Source organism: Spodoptera frugiperda, chromosome 30 (assembly GCF_023101765.2).
Source record: "Spodoptera frugiperda isolate SF20-4 chromosome 30, AGI-APGP_CSIRO_Sfru_2.0, whole genome shotgun sequence".
Taxonomy (NCBI): domain Eukaryota; kingdom Metazoa; phylum Arthropoda; class Insecta; order Lepidoptera; family Noctuidae; genus Spodoptera; species Spodoptera frugiperda.
Genome location: NC_064241.1, coordinates 12,341,990 through 12,368,246, shown reverse-complemented (window position 1 = coordinate 12,368,246; position 26,257 = coordinate 12,341,990). Strand labels below are relative to the sequence as shown.

The following is a 26,257-nucleotide window of genomic DNA, read 5'->3' as shown; positions in this document are numbered from 1 at the left end:
CGGTTTACTCAAGTAAATACATTGAGTAAAGTTCTACTTATTTACGTAAGTAAACCAAGTAAGTTGTTTTTAGATAATTTAGCATGTCACATGATAGTTATTATAAAAATATAGTTTTTGTACTTATTAGTTAAATGCTATCTCAATTATATTTGTATTTACCGTGTACTTATCAATCTGTTAAATAAATGTTACTTAAGTATTTTAGTATTTAGATAGAAAAAATAAGAATTACATAATTTGGTGCAAATCTTGTAATTCATTTAAATGGTACATGAGATTTGCATTTTTTTAAAGGAAACAATTTTATTTTTGGCACGTGGGGGTCAATTGAAGCCTAATCTAATTGGTGGGAAACTTGTGGCTGCTATTTTATGACCAGTTTATCATGGTCTCGTTTTCTATGATCTTTCAGTAGATTTAACAGTCAGTTAGTACTGGATTATAATTAATGAAAGAGATAAATAATAAAGATGGGTCGGGGAAAACACAAACTTGAGGTTTGTGAGGTCGATCCCACATGCCAAAAATAAAATTGTGTCCTCTAAAAATGCAATACTCGATATCACTTTAATGGACTATTCGAAAGTTTGTGCTATCATAGTATATAATTATATATTTAATGACCTGGTATATCTATCATATCTTGTTAAATTAGTTTTAGACGAATTAAATAATAAAACATGTACAAGATAAATAATGTCAATTATTTAACATTTTATTTAAAGCATTATTTAAAATAATTACACTTATTTTACCTTTACATTAAAATTAAAATAACTCGTACGTTATAAACGTCTCTCGAAATCATTTCAATTATTTGTTTAAATCACAGAGCAATTGTGAATAGGTTTTAAACGGTCATATTTATAATTTATAGCCTAATTAACTTCTACCAGTGGTTTTACCCGCGTTCCCGTGGAATAAAAAATAGCCTATGTATTATTCTAAACCACAATCTACCCCTGTTCCCAATTTCATCCCGATCCCTTCAGCCGTTTTGAAATGAAAGAGTAACAAACATCCATACTATTAGTAGGATAGAAAAATCCGGAGCTATGGACTGCCTTGCGGGTTACAGGGGTTCCAGCTCGAAAAACAGGAAAAGGAACGGGGTGATATTTAGTCAGTAAGTGTCTGACACTCTTTCTCGCCTTCCTCGCCCAAGGCGGGAGACGACATAGGATACTTTACTCCCCTCAAAAAAAGGATAGTAAAATAGCTAGAAGACCGGCTATAAATTATAGATACGACTATTTAAAGGCTTTAAATGCTTCAAGTATTAATCTTGGGTTAAAAATAAACAGTCGAATTAATTTGATGATTACCTAAAAATAAATACAAAAACCTTACGATTACGAGATCTTATTCTACTTATGCTAAACTTAATTAAAGTTTACGATCGACTTATAATTAGTATTTTCTATTATCTATAAATAGTTTTTCAAACATTTTTGATATGTTTGAGTTCATTTTAGTTGTCAGTAAAATATTAATGGCCATAGATCTTTTACAATAATGACGTCAATTTCCTGTGGACAGTGTCCTGTGGACATTGTCATCAAAGTTTAAAAAAATATTTAGTACATGTGTTTGAGATATCACTTTGTGACGTAAGAGTCTGTTTTTTTGGCATTAACACTAACCAATCAGGATTCAAAATTGCAATTAGTTACTCTCATTGAATTTGCTCTCAAACAGTGACAATTGACAATCATTAGAATATACACAATTGATTTCGACTTCAATCACAATTATTTTACCTACGAAATTAATTGTATAGTTGCATACATTCAGCTTAACTTCCAATAGAACTTATGTACAAGCACTAAGGTCTATTTTTACGTAAACATAATAAGACACAGTATTTTCTATGTAACTTATCTATGTACGTAGTATATAAGGCAACGTTTTGTCAGTAAACTACTTTAAGTAGTTCCGCCCTAGTTCCTGAAGTTAAAAGAAGTATATTTTTTGGAGAGGGTTAATGGCTAGTAGGAAGTATTCATAGTATATTTTTGGTGTTTTCTGTATAAAAGGCGTGTAGGAGATTCCAAAGTAGCTAAAGATAGGATTTTTAACTAAATAACAGTGGAAATATTCCTTTTTAATTATCTATATACCTCACTAATGCATCGATAGTATGTATAAATCTTTACTACTACCGAAAGGCCTAGTGTAAGTTTATTATCCAAGTTTGATTAATAGTTTACACTGCTGCTCCAAGTTAACCAACCAATTAGAGAGCTAAAAGTTTCAAAACGTTGTGTAAAACACACTAGGCCCTCAGTTTAAACTAATAATGGCTACATTATCCGAGTTAGATTAATAGTTAAGGTGATTCTATCATTCTTCTGGACGGACGGCCTTTACATTTTATTTGGACTCCGATAAATTACATTAACTCCAAATGTTACTGAATTACCTTTGTCTTGACTTAATACTACACTAGGAACTACATATACGTGGATATATATCTGTCTAGTCCAGTATTCTTCTCCTGACCGTGATCCAGTTCTTCTTCTTTCTTTTGACTTGTTTCTTCTCTGTCTTCTCCGAGTTTTAACACCATTATGGCACCGATGGATACTGTGAACATTTTAGGTCATAAATAGTCAGTCGGTACACCTATTTCGTTTTTGTCAACACAATATTACGAGGAGTTTGATAAACTTTACACTAGTATCTAACTTTGTTAAGAGCAAAGCTAAAAAAATAATTACTGCCCCGTTTCAGGTACTTTAATTTGGAATTTATTATGGAGCATTACAGTATAATTTTGTAATTAAAGGGTATTGCGTAGAGGTTTCTTAATAAAATACTCACATGCAAGTAAAGCCCCCACTGCAATGAAGGGTGCTGGACAGGAGAAGTCCAGCAACACCCCTACTGCTAGGTTAGAGGCCACGCCACCAGCTCTGCCCCACCAGGCACCCCAGCAGACTCCTAGGCCACTGGAAAAAAAATTGAAATATCTGAGAACTGTATAAAAACGTATATTTCCAATTTCTTTTCAATTTTTTTCTTATCAAAATCTATACTAACAATTTTAAAAGAGAAAATTATAATAAGTTACCTCAATCTAGCCGGCAGAGCATGCAGCAGAAGTCGTATCAACAGCACATTTCCATTGAGAGACGCTGCATTCAGCGCTGCAGCGGCTGCAACGGCTATTTTGTTGAAGCTAGAGCAGGAACAGGCCGTGGCTGCTAAGCACGCACTAGCGAGAGCACACACTGCTGTGCAGGCTATTGCAGCACGACGGACTCCTAGGGCACCTCCTCGAGCACAGAGGATGGCACATGCAGCATTGCCGAGGACACAGCATGCTCCAACAATCAGGCCTGATGTGAACACCTGGAAGAGTATGAGGAGGGGGTACTTAGAGAAATTGAGAGGATTTTGTATAGACCAATGAACGGTAACAGTTACTATCCTATGAAAGCCAATGCTCAATCAGGCAGTCTTAAGTTTAAATATTTTTAGACCATAAAGTTTATTTTCTTTGTATATCTCCAGGATGTGCCTTTTACATGAAAACAAGCTCGCTATTGTGACTCAAAGATCATAAATAATCAATCTTTGTTTTTGAGGCGGTAAAATCATCTAATGACGTTCCCACCTTCGGCGAAACGAGAAGGAGTATCAGACTCTTACTGACTAAAAACTATCCTGTTCCTACTCCTGCTTTTCGAGCCAGAGTCCCGGTAACCCACTAGAGAGTCCGCAGCTCCAGATATAATTGCCCAGTCTAGAAAGCAAAGCATAACATAAGTTGAATCCTCACCTCTGAGTCGATAGTGGCATCACAAGGAATTCCCTGTGCAAAATGATCATCAAAGCTACTGCTGTCATTGAACCCTGGAACTGGTATCTCCTTGCCATAAGAATCATACTTCAGATCCTTCCAATGGGTGGTGGCGTTGAAGAGCCTTGCGTTTTCTGGTTTAGCAGTTGGCGCAGTCAGCTTACACTCTCTACCTTGGATGCGGAGAAGAAGCTCTGGGATCCACATGTTTAGGCCAAAGCCACTGAAAATAAGAAAGATTTCATGAGTGAAAATTTCAGGATATAGCTCATAATGTGTTCCCCTGAATTAATGGTCAATTAGTCGTAATTTTGGTTTTTTATGGAATAAGCCGGTTAATGAGCTGACGGATCACCTGATGGTAAGCAATCGCCGCGGCTCATGGACACTTGAAACACCAGAGGCGTTACAAGAGCCGATTGCCGGCTTTTCTCATAAAAAGGAAGAAATCTGTGTAACACTTACGCAGCCATATTAGCAAAGAACATGAAGAGTATCAGGCTGGACTTGACCGCGTAGCTCTTGGACACGAAGGTCTTCAGGTCTTTGATCACGCTCAGGAATAGAACCTTAGTCCTACTCTCCTCGCTGCTGAGGGTCTTACCCACAAACACCTCATCTTGAATTAGTTTTTTTATCTGAAAGTAAACATATTCATATTATAATGTTTGTGTTACTCGAGTTAATTTCCCGTGTACCCTAGATAGAGCAGAAGGCATCCACAGAAGTTTTCCATCGCGACCAGTTTTGAGCTTTAATTGTTTATGTATAAGACTGAATTTAAGTTGTTTGTTTCATGTCATAGTACAATTTATAAATTATCAATCTTTTTTGCTTGCATCTTTTTCCGTTTTACAGCATCATCCTCAAACACTTGAACAGCTCCGATAACACAATTTTCAATACGAACTTTTAAAAACTCCATAATATTTCCAAAAAATACCTTAAATTCAGCACTGGTGCCATGATTAGTCTTGTAGATGTACGCCATGATCTTCAAAGCCTTCTCACTCCTGTTGGTATCCGACAGCAGCCTGGGACTCTCTGGGAGGGCGAGGACCCACCCTCCAGAAATAAACCCTGGGATGCTGGAGAGGGCCAGGAATAACCTCCACGAGTAAATCGGCAGTAAGGTCTCATAGTCAGCCATTTTGAATGGAATTACCAGCCAGGCGATAGCTGTAAAGAAATGAAAAGGAATATTAATGTTATTGTGACTTGTCACCTATTTTTATAGCAACGTCACGCCTTCTATCCCCGAAGGGGTAGGCAGAGGTGCTCAATACAACAAGCACCAGACCACCAGACCTATTTTTATAGTTTTATGATAATTGTTATAGAGAGTCAAAAAAACTAAAAAAACTGACAACAATTCGAATCTAGAATCTGGATATTACTGTATGGATTATAAATTTGACTGTACCGGTTTCAGCGCAACGTGGAGCGGGTTTGATTCCGCACAGAACAACTCTTTCGTGTGATCCACAAATTATTGTTTCGGGTATATACAATAGGTAAATGATCCAATAATGTATCAGAGATATTGTAAAAAACATGTTTTGAAAAGAGTAACGATGGAGTTTCTTGCTCGTTCTTCTTCATTCGAAGCAACACTTTGGAACGAGCGCCTAGCTTCACTGACAGACAGACTGACGGACAATTTAATTTGACGTTTCAAAAGTGCCTAATTTAGGATTAATTGAAATAAATGCTTTGACTTTGACTTTGACTTTGTTTGGGTGTCATGTCCACACCCATGACACAGGAGAAACATGACAAGGTTTTAATTTAAAAAAATGTTGATGTTTCTGGATACGACTCAGTCTGTTTCAAGATCCTAACTAATAATATAATCACAAAAGCAGTTTGTTTGTTTGACTTAATTGAAGAGAATAAAAAGCAACAAAACAGTTACTTTTATCTACCTTTCCTGTAATACAGTCATGACAGTACATTAACCAGACATATTACATAATGATATGATCGATCGACCTGATCCGATTCTCCTCATCATAATAGGTTCATGCATGACAAGACAGGCATAATGACAGGTTCAACAATACGGCGCATGAATGGACCGGGTTCATTGGATTTACTTAAATTTTGCAGTTTTGATTGGATTATATCAGTTCGGAGCAGTAAGCAGTTGACTGTAGGCTAGACATGTTAGTTCACTACTGGAATATGAGGCTTCCTGTACCCTTAGTATAAGTTTGCTTTACGTTTAACGTAATAGAAACGAGTGCGCGTTCGGCGCCCTGATTGATCGGCTCGAATAAATCAACCAATCAGAGTTCCTAACACCCTAACTAAGTAAGTGTTAAGGGTACGTCCTTAGGGTACTGTACCTAAGAGTTTGCCATAACCTCCATATTTGGCTAATGGAACATCGCGGTAAAATGTTCCAGGTTTATCCGAGAGCGCCGTTTCCCGGTTTCTATGCAGTTTCTTAGTGGGTTTACGACACCCGCGGAAAAAGCAGAGGTGGTCCTAAACGAATTCTACTCCACTTTACCCTAACCAAATAGCTATACTGTTTCTATAGCATATCGGTGAATGAGAGTAATCAATGGCACACAATTTTAGCATTTTATGCGTAGCCATGCAAAACTTATACATATATGTATATACATACGTATATGTACTACATCTTCTTCATTACCTAGTCTTATAGAGCACACACTTTATTCTTATACAATTACAAACACCGTGATCGGAATCAGGCCAAGCGATAATGAACTTACACCTCTCGATAGAGACTTTAAAATACAAAAACTAACACATGTATGGGCAAAAAAAGTGAAAGTACCTCAGTACATTTCCATCAGGCTAACTACAGATTAGTAATTTAAAAAACATTAAGTATCTGTTTGTAAAAAGACTAGCTATCCGCGTGCGGTTTTACTCGCCACGAATTTTTGAGAATTTCCGTCGAGTTGAGATCGATCCTGTCTGGATGCAGGGATGTAAATGGCACAGATGGGGCCCAGTAGGGCAGACGTCTGATCCGGAACTGCGGACTACCTAGCGGGTTTACCGGGGCTCCGGCTCGAAAAGCAGGAGTAGGAACGGGGTGGTTTTTAGTCAGTAAGAGTCTGATACTCCCTCTCGCCTCAACCAAGGCGGGAGAAGTCATGAGGAGGGAGGAGGGAGAATCAACCAAGGCGGATGACAATCCTCAAAGAAAAAAAGGGATGTAGATGGACTCTAAAATATATCAATTCTATTTTATCGACTTTCCAAAAAGGAGAAGGTATATTTTTCTAGGTATGAACTTAACCTTCACATTTATATATTTTTTATTAACAAGCTTTTCTCCATTAATTTACGTGAGTAAACCGTTTTATAGTTAAACAACTACTCAGTATCTTTCAATACAAACAAACAATCACATCTTTCATCCTTATAATATTAAGGACAGATCTCGCTTACGATCAATTTCTCCTATACGGAACCAGGTCTACATGTGTTATACTTGCAAATGTGTGACACGGATCCCTAATTGCGATGTACAGTCACGCGCGAAACAAATAAAGATCGTAATCGATAGTCTTAGTCTGGTGAATTCAATTAAGATTTGGAATTTTAGGTATTATGCATTCTAATCTGAGTTTCATTGTACTTTGACTAAATGCTACATTGGCTATAGGGAGATGACTAATTTCTATTTTAGTGTCTGGTAGATTATTTTAAAACATTACGGAAACAAATACTTTTGATGATATAATCGAATCGAATCGAAATATCGTGTGACGTCACTTATAGGTTCGTTTTATTATACTTAGAAATGATGTGGTTAATCAAGTTGATAAATAAGCACGTATAACGAGTATTTACCCAATTATACATTAAATTCAGTTAAAAAGGTATCCATTAAATCATGTTAAAAAAACTGCGTTTAAAAATCGACATGAAAATACCAAAAACTAAAAACCAACAAAAAATAAAAACTAAAGAGCAAAAAATTACTATTATAAGAACTGATAGGTTATCCACCCACTGATAGGCTAGAAGCCTCCTCCGTTTTTTGAAGTCGGCAAAAAACAATATTGAATGAATATGATTTACACCGCGACTGTACACTATGTATGTGTAAGCATTGAACCGTTAGGTCACCGGTTCACGTCTAGATGTTGACATTGTTATTAAACATCGGTTCAACTATTTGGAGTATGTTAAGATAACTCATCTGTAAGGACCTGCCTAGTTACAGAGAAAGTATTACATTTTTTATTAACTTTCGGCCCGTAGTAATTAGGTTACTTTATGGATTTTTCCATACACTTTCTAGTTAGTTGTATTGAAAGTAAATTGTGAAGAAGTTATTTTGGTACTTGAACAGATAGGTGTCTATAACTATCAGATATGTTTATCTTATTGCCAATTTCTATAATCGATTTTAATCCCATTTTTTTTAACGTTTTTTTTTTTTATCAATCTTGATCAATTTTGATCGATCTTCATTTTTGGCAGAAACTCTATATAATTAATATCAAAAATCGATGTTAATCTAAAGATGTTGAGGTCGGTAATTGAAATCGGTAGTTAGTGAGTCTCCATGACAGTCTTCGGTACTCAGTGAAGCTCGGATCACATTTTAATCTGACGTTTCACGAGGATTATGCCTATTCAAATATTAATTGTCTTCTTAACCTGGTAGTTAAATGAATATTCGGAGCGTTTGGTAACTATTTTTTAAATATTATTAATAACAGAGTCCAAGAAAGAAAGAAACAAATTGTATTGGAGTGTACGTATATGTAATCAATACATAATTTGGCAGCCTAATGGTACGGGCTATTGATGATGATGATGTTTTTGTCATATTCTTATAATAAATTCACATTTGTTTAAAGTTAAAAGTTATCAAGCTTACTCACCAGGTAAAATCAGCCAGGCGACTATGAAGCTCATGCCGACTACACTGAGGTACAGCTGTCTCTTCTTAGGTCCCACGAGGTCTGACAGGTAGGAGAACACTAGAGTTGCAGGACCACCTGGTGAAGGAACGAAAGCATTAGGACAAGATAAATCTGAGATTCATAAGCTAAAGTGGCTCTTATTGGCTGTGAAATAAAAGTTATTTTAGAAGAATATTGTAGTGACCTTTCTTGTAATAATTCTAACGCTAAACTGTAGAAGTCAGAATAGTCAGAAGACTCCCTGTGCCTCGAAACTAGCAGAGCTTTTCTCCATTAATTTACGTGAAAACATCTTCAGTTTTACTATTATGTTAGTTTTTTGTGAAAGAAAAAGACATTCCCATAATGCATCTATAGATATTCCAAATTAGATTTTAATAAGAATAAGAAGAAGAAACATAATATAGCACCATTTTTCATTGCTACAGAAATATCCCATCTCATACAAAATTTATAAGAGCGTGATACCGTGCGATATTTAAGTATACATCAACTATAACATTTTGTGAAGATAAAAATACCAAGACGCGTGTCGATAACTTATTAATTAATGAGAGAAAACAAAACCTTTTCCTAATAATATGAAACTGTTTTACTAGAGGAACTGACTCATGATCGAAAGGAATAAAAGATCTCAAAACCAGGGCTTCGGCTCAAAGCAGTAGTTAGAATAGGATGGTTTATAGTCAGTAGAGTCTTACACAGTCTCTCGCGTCACCCGGGGCGGAAAGAATCATTTGATAATTTTTCCTCTCAAAAAAAGGGACTACACATTGATGACACCAGGTAACAGCTCTCTAATAAACTTGAACCTTATTACCCACCGCTTGATAGGCAACCCACTTGATAGGCACCAAGCCTTTTCTATATCAGAGGCCCTTAAATGTATTTCTAGCAGTTTCTATAAAGAAGTATACCTATCACAAATCCGTTGATAGTTCTAGCAGCCAGCAGTAGCCGGTAGTCAGCCACAGCGCTCTGTGCCAATGTGATGGTAGCGTCCAGCAGGAGAGTCATGCTGAGTACGTTTCTTCTGCCAAAAACGTCGCCCACTATACCCCAGAAGAATGCACTGGCTACTCCACCTGGAGAAAAACAGAAGAATTGTTACAAAGGAGTTACAGAACAAATACATCACATAAGTAGATTTCTTGGCAAGTAAATGAGGTGATGCCTTATCTTTTTCACTTCAGAGTAATCTTAATTTCTAGATCCCAAATTATGTATTTTAATACAATGCACTCGACAAATCATAGTATTTTCGCCTGACTTGCTTACTTGTTTGATATATGAATGGTTGTAATTACAACTGCCAAAAAATTAAGGTTATCGGAGGCCCAGTTACCTCCTTCCCAATCCCCGATTCCCCAACAACCCTTAAATTCCTAACCCCAAAAGGCTGACAACGCACTTGTAACGCCTCTGGTGTTTCGGGTGTCCTAGGTCGGCGGCAACTGCTTACCATCAGGTGATCGTTTACCGGCTTATACCATAAAAAAATACGAGATCGAGTTTCGATTACAATTTCGATATTCTCAGTAGCAACTTGATACAAAACTGTGCAATATTTTTTTTATTTTTTTTAACATTGCCCCGCACTAAGATTTTCTCCTGTGTCGTGGGTGCGTTTACAAACATACAAGTTCACATACACATCACACCCAGACCCGAAACAACAATTTGTGGATCACACAAAGAGTTGCTCCGTGCGGGAATCGAACCCGCTACACGTTGCGCGGCAGCCAGTTGCCCAGCCACCGCACCAACCGTGCAGTCGATCATCGAGTCAATAGTGAACACAAACAATTCTTTACTCAGTACTATAGGCATCTAGTAATACTAAACCTATTTAATCTAGGTCCTCAATTTGTATCCTTAGTCATTTCATCTCCTTGGCATCTAATGTAACATGAAAACGTTGATTCGATGGTGGGCGAGTCGATTGTTTAATTGTTTCGATCGGACCGGCTAATCGGACTGAATTACATAAGCGGCCAATTTGCAGTACCTAGCCGATGTTTCCTTCCACTACAGTATTGCTTTAGACTACTAATGCCTCTGAATTCAACTGTTTTTAATCTTCGAGTTGATCTAGGAAATTGAGATGAGTGTAATTTGACATCGTCACTGAGTTTTGTCTGTTCTCTGATGATCTGTCAGTCGCTATTCTTGTTCTCATAACTAGTTGAGGAGGCTCCTGTCATCTTATGTGTTCTTATAGCATATTTTAAATACAAAGCAGTGTCCATTACTAATGATATTACTAAATAATAATTATGATATTACTAAGTTTACTAATGATATTACTAAATAGGTATTTCAGTTTTTAAGCAACCACAAATCCTCTAATACATGTTATTCGAAATTGAAAATGTTGAATTGAAAATTGCGTCATTGTTTCTAACACATTGTCATGTAGGCCTGGTTTGACCAGTGTTAGCTTTACCTATTATTTGTATGAATATAAAGATAAAAAATTTCGTAATATAGTATTTACCCTAATTCCCGGTAAAATTGTTGCATTTTTCAGTTATACCAAGCTTGTTCTAATATTATTAAATACAATAAAAAGTAATTATCAAATTTGGTGCAGTTGTTTAAAAGTTACGTGCACACATACCTCTTGAAGATACATTTTTTATTGTATATGTAACTAAGACGCCTCAGGGCTGGTACTTACACAATATAATGATATAATTTCATATGTTTTCGCTAACAACTCCCACGTATATGATAAAAGCTAGCCTCTTATAAGGACCAAATGCTGTCATCTATATTTTCATGATTGACTACATATACTGTTTAAACACCTCATCATGTTTGTGTACATGCGTACAATACGCAGAAATTCTAGTTTTACAATAATCGCCAGAGCTGCGGATTGCTTAGCGGGTTACCGGGGCTCTGGCTTGAAAAGCAGGAAAAGCAACGGGGTGGCTTTTAGTCAGTAAGAGTGAGACACTCCCTCTCGCCTCACCGGGAGAAGTCATTTAATGATTTTCCCCCGAAAACGGGTCCAAAATCTAAGAATCAACTCAATCAATCAATCAAAGACTATATAGCTGGACATCCGTCCTAAAACCTAATTATACTTCATTTTCACCAGTTGCTATAATATAATAGAGAGCATATATTATTTCTGTGACCCAATCGATGATCCAACAACCGAAAAAATGTGATTCTCTTCCTACAAACATTGTTTTAAAGATGTGTGAATTGATACTATTATCCCATACATGATAGTAATACGTCTCAATATGTTTGTCTTCACAACGAGGGTCTAATCAGGGTCTAATTATAGAACAAATGTGCCTCGTGCGTGCGTCTTCCGCGAAATTATGACCGAATCGTAAAATTCCAACTAGAATGATGTCGCAGATCTTTAATAATAGGCACATTGTTTAACTAAAAATCACGGTTTACTCACGTATATTAATCGAGAAAAGCTCTACTGATTTCGAGTCACAGAGGGACTCTTCATCATGAGCAGCGTGCGCACACGCGACGATATCGCACAGCCTACACCCTTTTTTTTTTTATGTTGGGGGGAAACCTTCAAAAGGCGTCTAGCTTTTTGGGGAGAAAGACTAGGGAGTGTGGGATTTTTACCTCACTAAAACCACCCCGGTGGCCACCCTCTACACCTGTAAGGGGCACCGAGTCCTCTTAATAGACCTGCTCCGGAGCCGACAGAGTACCTCTGTTACTTATTCGAAACTATGTAGTAGAGCTTTTTTTCCATTAATATATGTTACGTAGATACATTAATGTAGTTAGTAAACCGTGATTTTTAGTTATGATAAAATACATTGTTTTATAATCTTTTGTTGGTATTTCCCGAAAGAAAGATCCTTTTCTAGAAATTTATTTACGTTTTAATTCTTCTTAGTTTTTTTTCTGATATGAAACTAATTAAAAGTTAATCATGGTGTTCGCGTCTTTACATAATTTTAATCAAAACCCAATAATCAATTTACTAGCTCGAGAAGTCGAGACCCCTAACAGTCGCACTTGCAACCACTTGACCAATGTAGTCAAGTTATAAATAAGATAACTTAATCGTTAGTATTAAACGGATGACTTTCAGACAAAGTCTAGTTAACTTAGTGTTCAGTGACATTCCAAATAACCTTTCAGGTTCATAAAACAAAACCTATTTCGCAGCCTATAAAATTCTTAACGACAAACGTTAAACTAACCTAAAAAGATATCGGGCAAGTACGATTCGAACAAACATTGAAGGTTAGATATAATAAAAAAGAGAATTGCTTTTGATATAGTATTCCGAGAATTTAAGGGTTGTTGGGGAATCGGAGATTGCGTAATTGGGCCTCCGACAGAACCCAACAAACAGTGATCGTTAGCCATTTTACGAGATATAGAGTATTTACTATTCTGTGGGCTACAACAAGCAACAGTACCTACATATTCAGCAAGTATGTATAGTATTGCGTCTTGACAAACTGAACCCTTTATAGTCTTCGGCACGCAACTTGGCAATTTTTTTTTTAAATAAAAAGATTGTTCCGCCAATCGCACAGGGATTGATCCTCACAAACATCGTGCGCAGACGCGGCGACGTTGCGCTGACTATTGAACGTCCTCACCGCGTATATTTAGTTAATAATTTTCTTGAAAAAAAAAAGATCTTGCCAAGTTATCTGCCAACCTTTATACTCAGCACTAAATCCACCAAAAACCCAATCTTCAACCACCTCTTCTAGAAATAGACTCACCACTCATAAAAGCCATGTTAATGAGCCCAGCCTGGTAGGTGGTGAGCTCCAGCTCGCACCTGGCGGCCGGCAGGACGTACGACATCACACAGTTCTGGACTCCGGACGCAAAGAACGACACTGCGCATGCGCCGAGCACGCTCCTGCTGAAGCGGCCATAGCCTGTAAGAGGAAATAAATTTTTAATGAGTTATTTATTTTTGATAGCAAAAAAGTAACATCGAGCCTTTTATCCCCGAAGGGGTAGGCAGAGGTGCACTTGCACATTATGGCACTTAATATCGCTAAACAATGTACACCCACTTTTCACCATTTATGTTATAAAGTCTCATGTAATGAAGATTGTCACACTCAGAGACATTTAATGATTACTTAAAGTATTCCTTAGTAACGATTTTGTATCGAAAACAATTGCTAAAGATTGAGTTAAGTAAGGATGACTCTGAGTACGGCGGTTATACATCAAACATAGAAAAAAGACACGCATTTTCTATTTCATCAAAGCAAGCACAATAAAATATCAACGATAATTACTTATTATCTATAACATCTAAAATCTAGAATCTAGATCATAGATAATGGCTAGTTTATATCATGTTTAGTTATCGTATAGGAATGCGAGCCAGTCGGACGTGGCTCAAGTAATAACATCCGAGTGTACTTGGTTTGGTTAAGCAAAACTATAATGTCTAAACCTAAGTTACATTATTTTGGTTAAATGTATATAATAAAGTCTCCGTATTGATATCGGTCATGGTAGCCAGTCTACGTACTAAACTAGCTTACCACGCAGGAGATATTATAGTGTACAAGTGTATGCCCAAACACAGGAGCACTCTCTGTTTCCCCACTTTCTAAACCCGATAGAACGGCAGTCCAGCACGACAAGAGAGAGGTTACACGCAGAACCAAGAGACCCGGGGATGGAAACACCGCAGAACTTCCTGACTCCGTGCTAATAATGATCATTTTAATGAAAATGATATCATCACATATTGGATGGCTTGGGAATTAAACCCGCGACATGTTGCACAACAGCCGGTCACCCAACCACTACGCTAACCGTGCAGTTAGAAAAGTAGCAGAAGGAACAGGGTGGTTTTTAGTCAGTAAGAGTTTGACTCTTCCTCTTGCTTCGCCCTAAGTGCAGAAGTCAGTAGTACCTTTATGTGTCGCAGCTCTAACGTCACAGATAAAGCAGGGGTGGCAACCCATCTTACATCTCTTTCAAGCATGTGCTATGCAGCCATACAAATCGAAATATCAAAAATTACTGTTCAAAATAATCTATGCAGTAGTCCAAATCAAAATATTAAAACATATTCAAAATCAATCAATAACACACTTTATCACCATAGCATTAAAGTTCCAAATTCAACATCTTTAAAACCGCCTCAAATCCTAACCCCTACTATAAGCAAAGATCTCACATAAATAACGACGAACTAACACCATAGTACATGAAAACAGTACCAATTGCTTACCTTACAGAAGTCACAACGATTACGAATTGAATTCACGTTAATTTATAGTTCGAGAAAGGTAACAATGGTAATATTTCAACAGAAGATATTGGAACAATAATATTTGTGAATGGCTATAATAGTTAATTGTATGAAGTGTTCCAACAGTTTCTATTAAGGTTTATACATTTGTAAGAATATTATGTTTTGATGACGAAGGCTCACACGTGCAAAGCCACGCGCTACTTTCTTCTCGATATTAGATTAATCTAGCTTACTATTCATATAAGTCTAACTTGAATGGCATTGTTGTCGAGTTAATCTGATTGTGTCTAGCTATAGGAAACTTATTGCTATACATAGAATTAAAATTAAACCATGTATAATAACAGATTTAGATCTATGTATCTCTGTGCCATAGATACGCAGAATCAAAAGTAAACCATGTATTGTTCCAGATTTAAATCTACCTCTGTGCCAAATTTCATCCGAATTCGCTCAGTAGGTTTTGAGTGAAAGAGTAACAAATATTCTAGCGTACATTCTCAATAAGTATCACATATTTTATTTATAATATTAGTAAAATTTAACTGCCAGATGATTTAAGTGCCACATAACTTTTTAATAACTGCCTCGTTGGTCGAGTTGTCGCAACTGCGACAAGCAAAACCCTTTGCTTGTCGCAGTTGCTCAGAGTCGATTCCCGGGTCGGGCAAAATATAGCTGGGCTTTTTTCGGGTTTTCGAAACAATTCTCAGTAGTAGCACGAAGCCTGGAATTGTGGCTGGTACGTATCAATAGGCTCACCCCCTATTAGTCCAGTAGCATTACATGCTGTATCTAATGTGCACTTCTGCCTATCTTTTAGGGGATAAAAGGGGTGACGATACGTTTTTAATAAAGAGGCACTCTTTTCACTGTATTCTTTAATACTAAAACCTGTAGATACATTTGTACACAAGGTTTGAATCTGCCTGTGTGTGCCTAGGTATTTTAAAATAGTCAGATGTAATTATTATTTCAGGTGCTATCACCAAAGAATAGATTGTTAGTATAAGAAGGTAGTCTACAGGTTTGTTTAGTCTACATTTCAGATATAATAATCTGTCTCTTATAGTGTTAGTCTTTATACATTACGACCTTTGTTTTTTTAAGTGAAAATAGTGCCTCTTTCAACTATAACTTATACACTAGCTAATTTCGCGCGGTTTTACCCGCTCTGCTTGGCTCCTATTGGCCATAGCGTGATGTTTTATAGCACAAAAAGAATGATTGAAATCGAACCAGTAGTTTTGGAGATTTGCGCATTCAAACAAACAAACAAACAAACAAACTCTTCAGCTTTATAATATTAGCATAGATTAGTATTAGTATTTTTAGTATTTGTATAGATTAAAGTGATTCTGGATGCATTTGATTTGATCACGGGCCACTTCTACCCAGTGTGTTTATAACAGAGAAAACTAAGAGAATTTCTAAGACTATAAACCTTAGTAATAAAACGTGTACCTAAGCCATGTCCTATCGTTTATTTATTTATAGAAATCATCGCCATTAAGGTATAAGTTTACTATCACATTAATGGGACAGGCATTAGTATGTGTCCCATAGTAATGAGGTCGGTGACCTTTCTAGTATTTGTACTTAAAATAGAATATTATTGGAAACCATCATTTTATAGGATGTCACGTAGAATACCATCTCTTTAATCGGGTGCCAAAAACAGGGTCTGGGTTCAATTCTCGGGCCCGGGAAAAGGTGTGCACACTCGTAGTAATAAATGCACAGTACTCATAGACAATAAAAACTTGTTCTTTTTCATGGCATAAGTGGATAAACGAGCAGACGGATCAACTGATGGTATGCGTTTACCGGCTTATACCATAAAGACCAGAGGCGTAACCGTTAATGGGCCGGCTAAATCCATGAGATGATACTACGGCAGTACAGTAAAACCGAAGCCAAATAATGCTTGCGTTGTGTGAGCGAGGTTACCGGAGACCCAATTGGGTAATTGAGGAGGAATTGGGAATGGGAAAGAGGGTTCCTTCCCATTCCCCAACAACCCTTTAATTCCGAACCCCTAAAAGCACGGCAAAGCACTTGTAACGCCTTTGGTGTTTGGGGTCTAAGGGCGGCAGCGATTGCTTACCATTACCATCAGGTGATCTGTCTTCTCGTTTACCAGCTTATCTATACATATAATAAAATCGTAGAAAATGCTGTCTGTACATTGAAAATAAAAATAAAAAAAATAGCAGGGATTAATGTTATGTCGATGTCGAACCCAAAAATGTAATTATTTTTTTTTGTCATTTGTCTGTTATGTCGTCTGTGCGCGCTAACTCAGAAACGGCTGAAGATGTTTTCACGAATATATTGTGACTGATCTTAAATTTACATTTAGTGTTTGTTTCATGTCAATCGTTCATAAATAAAAAAGTTATGTCAAATTAAAGAATCACGTCGAACATTCTATGCTTATACCATTAATCTCCGCAACTATTTGACGGATTTGGTTGAAATTTGGTACAGATATAGTTTAGTATGGACATAGATATATTTTTATTTCAAAAATCAAAAAATAAAAATAAGAAATAAAATTTATAAATAATTCTATGTCGATTTACACGACTTCGGTTCATGTTATTGTTTTAATTCATAGAAAAAAAGTAAATAAATAGTAAAAAGGTATGAAAAATAATATCAATATAATTAAACTTTTAGTACAAAGAAAATGCCCGAACGGAGTATAAATAAATAATCCAAGTTGTCTTTATCCTCGATAGATGGCGTTGGGATCGAAATAGATCGCGCTATGGTTTCGTTACATTCATTTGGTTGGGTATCGGCCGAGCTCTTCGGTACTATCGTAGAAAAAGTGTAGGAACAGTCGTATGATTATTTAGTCAGTAGTGAGTCCTGCTGTTTCGTTCTCACCTCTAAATTGGTTTCGTTGTATTTGTCAATTAATAAGTTTATTTGTTGGGTTTTCCTGGTTTTTTGGTTAAACTATTTAACGTAGGTTTAGTTTGATATCGATTATTAGTAGTTACTGTAGTTAGTTTTTTTAATAAAATTGTAAGTCTAATTTATAAATTAATTAGATTAGATTTAAGTCGTTTCTTTTAAATTATTTAGTTTAATTCAGCTTTCTTTAGTTTTAAGTTAGTTTAAGTCCGTTTTTAAACTATTTTTTCAATGCCGAAACAAGACGCGGTAAGTGAGTATACAATTAAATTCAAACGCAGAGCTCATTATGTTGATTTTTGAAGAGTTCCCTGGAATATCTTCCACATCTCATTTTTTAAGAGATCCCGCGAGATCGGGAACTATGTGGTTAAAACCATAAATTTGCCGGAAGTCACTATTCCACGCGAACGAAGTCGCGGGCAAAAGCTAGTATTATCATAAAAAATAAAATGGAAAATATTGCATTTGAGAAATAATCAGTAACATGTTGCAGTCAGTAAAACGAAGCCAATGACCCAATGTTGCAGTCAAAATAGTAGTAATTTCTATGTAAGTAGACCAAACTTAATATCATTATCTTAATTAGATATGTCATCATCTCTATATCGACAACAAGACGTTCACATTGACTGTCCTATTCATAGCCACGTGCTAAAGTTTATCTGAACGTGAAACTATTGATATTTCATTATATTCTATGATAGCAAGCAATTTGTCTAGTTACCGTTTGATGATAAGATAAAATAATGTACCTAATTATATTGTTAGACATGTATTTTAGTAGCTACAGAGGAGCATCACAAAAGTTATCGGGGCTCCAGTTCGAATCAGAAGGAACGGGATGGTTTTTAGTCAGTAAGAGACACTTCCCTCTATCTTCACACGGGGTGAAACTGTTCCAATGCTTTTCACCTCTCAAAAATGCAATGTTAGCTACAGATCGTAGTTTATTTATGTAGTTTTTCACCAGTTAAAAAAAATACATAATTACAATTACTCTTATTATATTAAGTGACTTAAAACTGCTATCTTTCAATTTAGAGAATGTCGAAACGTATATGTCAAATAGTAAACAAATATTTAAAACCTTTAACTTTAAATGTAACTCTACGGGTATCCGGAGTTACGGACTACCTAGCGGGTTACCGGGGCTCCGGCTCTAAAAGCAAGAGTAGGAACGGGGTGTTTTTAGTCAGTAAGAGTCTGACACTCCCTCTCGCCTCGCCCAAGGCCGGTGCGAAAAGGCATTAATTGATGATTTTCCCTTTAAAAAAAGGCCCTCAGTGTGCAGCGCGGAAAACAACATGAGACGGTGAGATCAGAATAAAAAAAAGTTACCCCACACTAGGATTTTCAACATACAAGTTCACATGGCACTCAGACCCTGAACAACAATTTGTGGATCACACAAAGAGTTGCTCCGTGCGGGAATCGAATCAGCGCCAACTGTGCAGTCAAGAATTATGGTAGATTTATAATTAATATCTAATTAACACAATATATCACACAATGAAGACATATAGATTTATTTAAACAGCGTAAAGCAATTACTATCGATCATGTGGAGACGGAACAAGACGCGGTGGCAATTAAAAACTAAGTAATTGTTATCGTTCACGCACGTGAAGATACTGAACAACTTGAACTGCCGATGGATTTGAACCATGAGTTAATGTAACACGTGTATTCAAGTAAGTAGAGTTTGTATGGAATACGAGCAGATGGATGTCCTGATGGTAAGCAATCGGCAGTGCCTATGGACACTTGTAACACCAGAGGAGTTACAAAGACGTTAAGGACAGTTGAAGCGAGATATTGGGTCTGATAACTTTTTTTATAATATAAGCCTGGTATACGAACAAACGGATCACTTGATGGTAAGCAATCGCCATTGCCCATGGTACACCCGAAACATCCTAGAGGTGTTACAAGTAGACTGGGACGTATAATTTACCCCCAGTAACGTATCATTACAGTGAAACACCAGTCCAGCGCCGTTTTCTGTGAGGCCGTGGTATCACGTCGATCTTAGATTATCATTATAATTTATAGACCTAGGAGAGTCTAGAATAATGTCCACGCTTGGCAAGCGAGTTAAAGATTGCAGTTCACATTTATCAGAGAGCGTGATGGTTTCCGACACCCGCGGGATGAGGAGGGATGGGCAACATATACTGCTTGATACTTTAACTCATTACGTGTAGATATCATACATAACAAGTTATCTCGTCCATTCCACCATCAAGATTACATCACAGTTCCTATGATGAGGAATCATCAATACAAGATGATTGCCACGATTGGTCATTTCCCTTCATTGACCCATCTGAAAAATTAATGGTATTCCGATAATCATCAACATGGTTTCTCCAGTAGTTTCCTCGTAAGAATTTATTGACGTAAGAATGGAGTTTTAAGAAAAATGTGAACTGATAAATGCGAGTAAGTATTTTTGTGTGACTGCTCGATACTTAGAAAGGAATTTCTAAGTAACGCCTTTTATACTCTTGAGGAAGACAGACGCAGTCGGTAAAAACAATGCCGTAGCATGTTTATACAGATCTCTTATCAAACTTTGGGCACAGTTCTAAACTTCGTATTTATTATTGAAAATTTAGAAAACTGAAAATCCCATTAGGGATATCCTTAGGTTAAACTAGAGCTTCCCTTAATGCCAATGAAATTTTGAAGTTGTAATCCATTAAAAAATGGAAAACATTATGCAACGTTACGCCTTTTATCCTCGAAGAGTAAGCAGAGGCCGCAGAGGTGCACATTATGGCTCGTAAGTAAGTAAATGGAAAACAATTAGTAAAAATTCTAAGTCTTAAATAAATAATTATTAATAGACTGTCAAAACGGTTATGGAAAACATCAGTAAAGCATAACTATTATGTAGATAATAATTAATCATTGAAAGGTAAATGTTGTCGTAAATGGTGTAAAACCACTAAAAATAATTTTAATTGCCCAAAATATTTGTTGATGTTTCCATTACTAGTTCGTTTGCTATTTTATTTATTGAAAAGTTGCATAATTCACGGTTTAATGGAAAAACGTACAATAATACCACTTATGAAAGTCAGCAAATACATTGTTCATGTTATATAGAAGTGCGACAGTCGCCGCGTCGTTTGTCGAGCCTTTAGCATGGCTTGAAACTAGTCGAGTTCATTGTCAAAAAGTTACATGACAGTAAGCCGAAAAACAATAATTAATTTAACAATTCTATAGGTTATAAAGTAGTCGATTCCAAAAAAAAAACAGCAGTATAGAAAAATAATAAAAGATTCAATCACAACTCCTTTTGGAGTATTTACTAATCTGGTCTAAATTTAATGTATCTATCGGTACACATGTCTATGTCACACATCTGAGAAACTGGTTGGGCGTAGATTGGCTGTTGCAACTTATCGACGAACGATTCCCACACGAGACACACAGGAGATACACTAGTTTAGGGATGTATTAAAAAAAATTAAGAACTTACCAGCTATGTCTAAGGCTGTTTCATAGTCAGCTACCTCCGGCATCGAATCCTGCTGAGCATCACCGTTAGGCGGCCGCCGCGTTGCTGGAAAAATAATGTTTATTAGAAAAAAATATTAGACAATTCAGAGCAATGGTCAGTACCCTTAGTACGAGTTTGTTTTAGGTTGAGATAAAATGAAAAGAAACGAGTGAAAATTTATATGATATCGGCTTACTCACATAACTGTTTGACGAGGAACTCGACTAGTTTCAAGCCATGCTAGAATCAAGCATGCTTTTTTTAAGGGCGGAAAATCATCCAATGACTTCTCTCGCCTTAGGGCAACCATGCTAGAAGCATCAGTAGCAGCGCGACAAACGCCGCGTCGTATGTCGCTTAATACTGCTCATGAATATGAGCCTCTAGCATGGCTTGAAACTAGTCGAGTTCTCCGTCAAACAATTACCTACGTGAGTAAGCCGATAACCATTAAACAAATAATATGTCTCACGACAGTGAAAATTTGTATAAAACTTCAAGTTTAAACTGCTGGTGCCAAAATGAGTGTACATACTCGATACATACCTACCTACCACCCCGGAAAAGAACTAAAATTGTTATAGGTAGGTATCTATTATGGCAATACCATAACAATTCCGTGTCAGTACCTAGACCGCTATAGGTAACCTATCTCATAAAGGCGATACATTGTGCCGACACAATGGATGCAGTCGGTGTTATTTTTTATTTTTATATCATTGTTTCATCTCGACCACGATGTACTTATGATTCCGTTACTTGAAAGAGTTGTTTAAGAAAGTGTATGTGTTTTGTGATGGTATTTAAAATGATCAGACTTGTAAGGAGGTAGGTTTACAGTAATTTGGTTTGTAGAAGATTTATTCAGCAATAAATACTTTTGAGAAAAGCCCAGGAAATGTTATGTCAACATAATCTATAATATAATGTTATGTCAGCGTAATTTATATACCCGGAACTGAGGATTACCTTGCAGGTTACCAATGCTCCGGCTCGAAGAGCAGAAGTAGGAATGGGGTGGTTTTTAGTAAGTAAGTCTGACACTCCCTTTCACCTCGCCCTAGGCGGGAGAAGCAACTTTATTATTTGCTCTCTCAAAAAAAGCCTACATACAACAATTTTAATTTTCTTTACATAATCAAATTTTCTATAACCCAAATAAAAACTTTTTTCAAAAAAAGCCTTAATTTTTTATATCCTATATTTTTTTTAAGTCAGATAATCCCTAAAACCTTCTCCTAAGTTTGAAAAATACTATGCTGAAAACCGCATTCAAATTAGTTCAGCTAAACACGAGATAATCACGCTCATACATAAACACACAGGTCAAACTGAGAACCAAATATGTTTAAGTCGGTTAGCAACAGAATAAACATAAAATATTGACATAAACCTCATAAAAAATGTGTCAAAATTGTTCTATAATTAACCAAATCATACATATACATAGATCATTGAGTATGATCATTAGAACCACGTACTCGTATTTGCTTAACCGATAGCCAACTAGTTTTAAACCAGCAGCATATCATACTACACTATTCTAGAATAAACTAGTACTCAACGCGAAAGGCTGACCCTAATGGTAGGTCTAGAAAAGTATAGGGCAATGTGCAGTTATCCATTAAACTTATCATAAGGGTGCCATCATAATATATTACAAGTACTTATAGCTTATAGTACTCGTTTTATAACAGTTTTAGAATTAGTGAAGTTGAATGGATTTTCTTGATCGTTCTTCTTTATTCAAAGCTACACTTTGGAACGAGCACCTAGCTTTATTGAGCGATCCGGAGCTGCGTCTGCTGCGGTCGAAAAGCAGGAATAGGAACGGGGTGGTTTTTAATCAGTAAGAGTTTGACACTCCCTCTCGCCTCGTTTAGTGCGGAATAAGTAATTCGATGATTTTTTCCCTTTAAAAAAACCTTCGCTGAGAGACTGGCGGAAAATTTTGACATTTCGAAAATGTCTAATTAAGGATTCATTGAAATAAATGCTTTGAAAAGACGTAAATATAATGTTACATATTAACCGAAGGGCTAAGCAGAGATGTACGTAATTAGAGTCTCCTTAGACGACCTGATGAAGGTTTGAGACTGTTGATGAAGGGAAAGAGGTGTGTAAGATTCGTAGCAATTGACGTTCCATTGTCTCTGCCTACCCCCATGGGAGACAGGCGTGAGGTTATGTATGTATGTACAACGGTGCTAGTAAGGAGTCCTAATATAAATGATTAATTTTTAATGACGAAATAATTCATACCATGTCATGTCATATTTTAAGGCGTTTCTGAATTAAAACAATCAATATTACAAACCGATAAATCATGTACTCTATCCGATAATCGATAATCGAACCAAGATGAACTCCCGACAGTCTTCATTCCTTTTTAAACGACAATATACAAAGCAAATGATTACAATGAGGCCGGAACAATGTAATATAAACAATTTTATGGCAAATGTCGGATGTGTGTTGTGGAGCTCTGAATCATAAGTTTGATAACTTCATTCAGACGTAACATGTTATGTGTTAACATACATACATACATACATATACATATGTACATACATATACTTATATGTTTACAATACACACCCTTCATTGCAAAGCTTAATAATTAAAGATAATTGAGATTTTAAATAAATAACGGTGTCTCTTATTAATGTCATTAATTTAATAAATACGCGTTTCATTTTAAATGAAAATTAAATGTAACTTTTTATTATAAAGTTCTGTTTTATTTTTGTTCATTTCATTTTAAATGATTATTTGTTTATAACATTTGAAATAAATAATAAATAAAATTGAAAACATTTTTAGTCTATAGATAATGTTGATTCTAAACACCAGCTATTATAACTGACCCATTACAATGCAAAATTTCAGTACGATAAAAAACATTAAGAACGAATAAAAAAAATCCTAAATAAGAAAATTATGGCTATTTGTACCAATCATCCCTAAACCATCTTTTAATAAAGAGTTACTTAGCGTAGCATAGCACTTTAACCAACCCCTTACTTGTACCGTTAGGTGTGAAAATCAAAATATCTTTATTTATATCACCTATCTTAGCTTAGGGGATGCTTAAAATTTAGAAGAGGCGGGTGGAAACAGGTATAATATTAAATTCTTACTTGTCTTTATATAAGTTTTGGTACTTAATCACAAATATTTCGTTGATAACGCTAAATTAGAATTCCTAATAGTATTTTACAGCTGAATAATACATTCAATAGCTTTTTATTGCCGGTTTATCGTTTATTTTCCGTTTCTAAGTTAGCAAGCGTTTCACGATAACGATGTTACGTGCCGACGAAACTGAGGATTTTCCACGATTACGGGTTCGATTCCTACCTCCTAATAACTTAGCAATAAATATTACTATTATTACACAAAAAAATAATTGATAATACTTATGCAATTATTGAGAAATTACATTTAAATGAAAATAAAGTTACATTTAATTTGTGAATAAAATGTTAAAAAAATAATAACAAAAATAGTACTTACGGCTCTGTATTTTTGGTAGTATTTTGCAGACCATTTTTCTTAATTTGCACTTTCGTATCACTTCATGCGCGTTGGAGAGCGCACAGTTTGCGCGCGGCTCACTGTACAGTTAGCGTCACACTGGCCAGTACCTCGGGCTGGTCACTTCGCGTCACTGTTTCACAGAATAACACTACCACATATTAGGCGGGGATGAAGATTTCAAACTCATTATTTGCCTTTTTCCGAAAAGAAATGTAACTTTATATTAGAATTGGGAAGGAAAATGCATAAAAAACTACAAAACTTCCTACATTTTCATTCGACATTAAAATATATGAAAAATTCTATTGTCGTGTCCGAAATCTTGAATCGTAAATCTATATATACCTTATAACCACCATCTTAAGTACTCATAATATCTAATATTTTAATACAATACATAACGTTACAATCTCCTCATTAATTTCCCAAAAAAAGAATCTATTATCGAAAATTGTGTTAATAATAACCCCATGCTATTGCTTATACACCTAGTAAAATCTACTAAGTTACTTCTAAGACATTTTTTATATAAGCAGTAAATTACTCCAAGAAATGGGGTTTTCCCCACATTACCTGGTATAGGAAACTAGTCTAGTCTATAAGTCCACTTTCTTTCGTGGCCCGTAATTACTCATTTGCTCATTTCTACAAGACTACTCTTAGTAATTATACTTACAACATGTAAATTACTAAGTATAAAGTTACATTTAATCTGTCAGCTTGTTGAATAATTATTAAATAGTTAAATGATTAGTAATATTTAATATTTAGGTTGCATTCATTGGTCAATTGGCTGCGGTTTTGGCTGTTGAGAGTCTGGAATTTGTGCTTGATCTGGCAATAGTTTGGCCTCCTATTACATCGATCTTATAATAATCTCTGTCAGCGAGCTGTAGCGCTTTCTGAAACGTGAACCTTCCAAATTGATTGCAAGGATGGAGATTATGGAAAACCTTCTTAGATAAGAAGGCTATGATCATCACATCACATCACATCTACATAGATGTTGCCCATAGTTCAGCAATTAATTGTCAACTGCTGTTAAAATCTGATTCACATAAAGATTGTATGTAGAATAAATAGATTATTACAAGAATTTGATACCATGAAGCAAATACAAAAAGAAGATGTCATAACCGGATTTCCTTTAACATAATGCTTGACATTTTACGGAGAGCGCGAGACGTTACAAACCACGCCTCTCTCTATTTTCCATCTAGCGGTCTCATACTACAAAAACATTGCCAATCATCCGCATTTTAATGGAACTCTCTGAGCACTCATAAAATATCTACACCTTTTTA

General features: G+C 36.0%; 1 protein-coding gene across 1 annotated transcript; it reads right to left on the bottom strand.

Annotated features, from left to right (window-relative positions):
- Positions 1 to 686: 686 nt before the first annotated feature.
- LOC118269963 (synaptic vesicle glycoprotein 2B-like) lies at positions 687 to 25,096 on the bottom strand. Its single transcript, XM_035585362.2, has 11 exons — positions 24,930 to 25,096; positions 21,393 to 21,476; positions 13,467 to 13,628; positions 9,648 to 9,815; positions 8,689 to 8,805; positions 4,752 to 4,987; positions 4,274 to 4,446; positions 3,788 to 4,031; positions 3,077 to 3,357; positions 2,827 to 2,954; positions 687 to 2,589 (listed from the first exon to the last, which is right to left on the bottom strand). Exons 1-11 carry the CDS (start codon positions 24,961 to 24,963, stop codon positions 2,456 to 2,458), a joined length of 1,761 nt encoding a protein of 586 aa, XP_035441255.2. The 5' UTR covers positions 24,964 to 25,096; the 3' UTR covers positions 687 to 2,455.
- Positions 25,097 to 26,257: the final 1,161 nt, after the last annotated feature.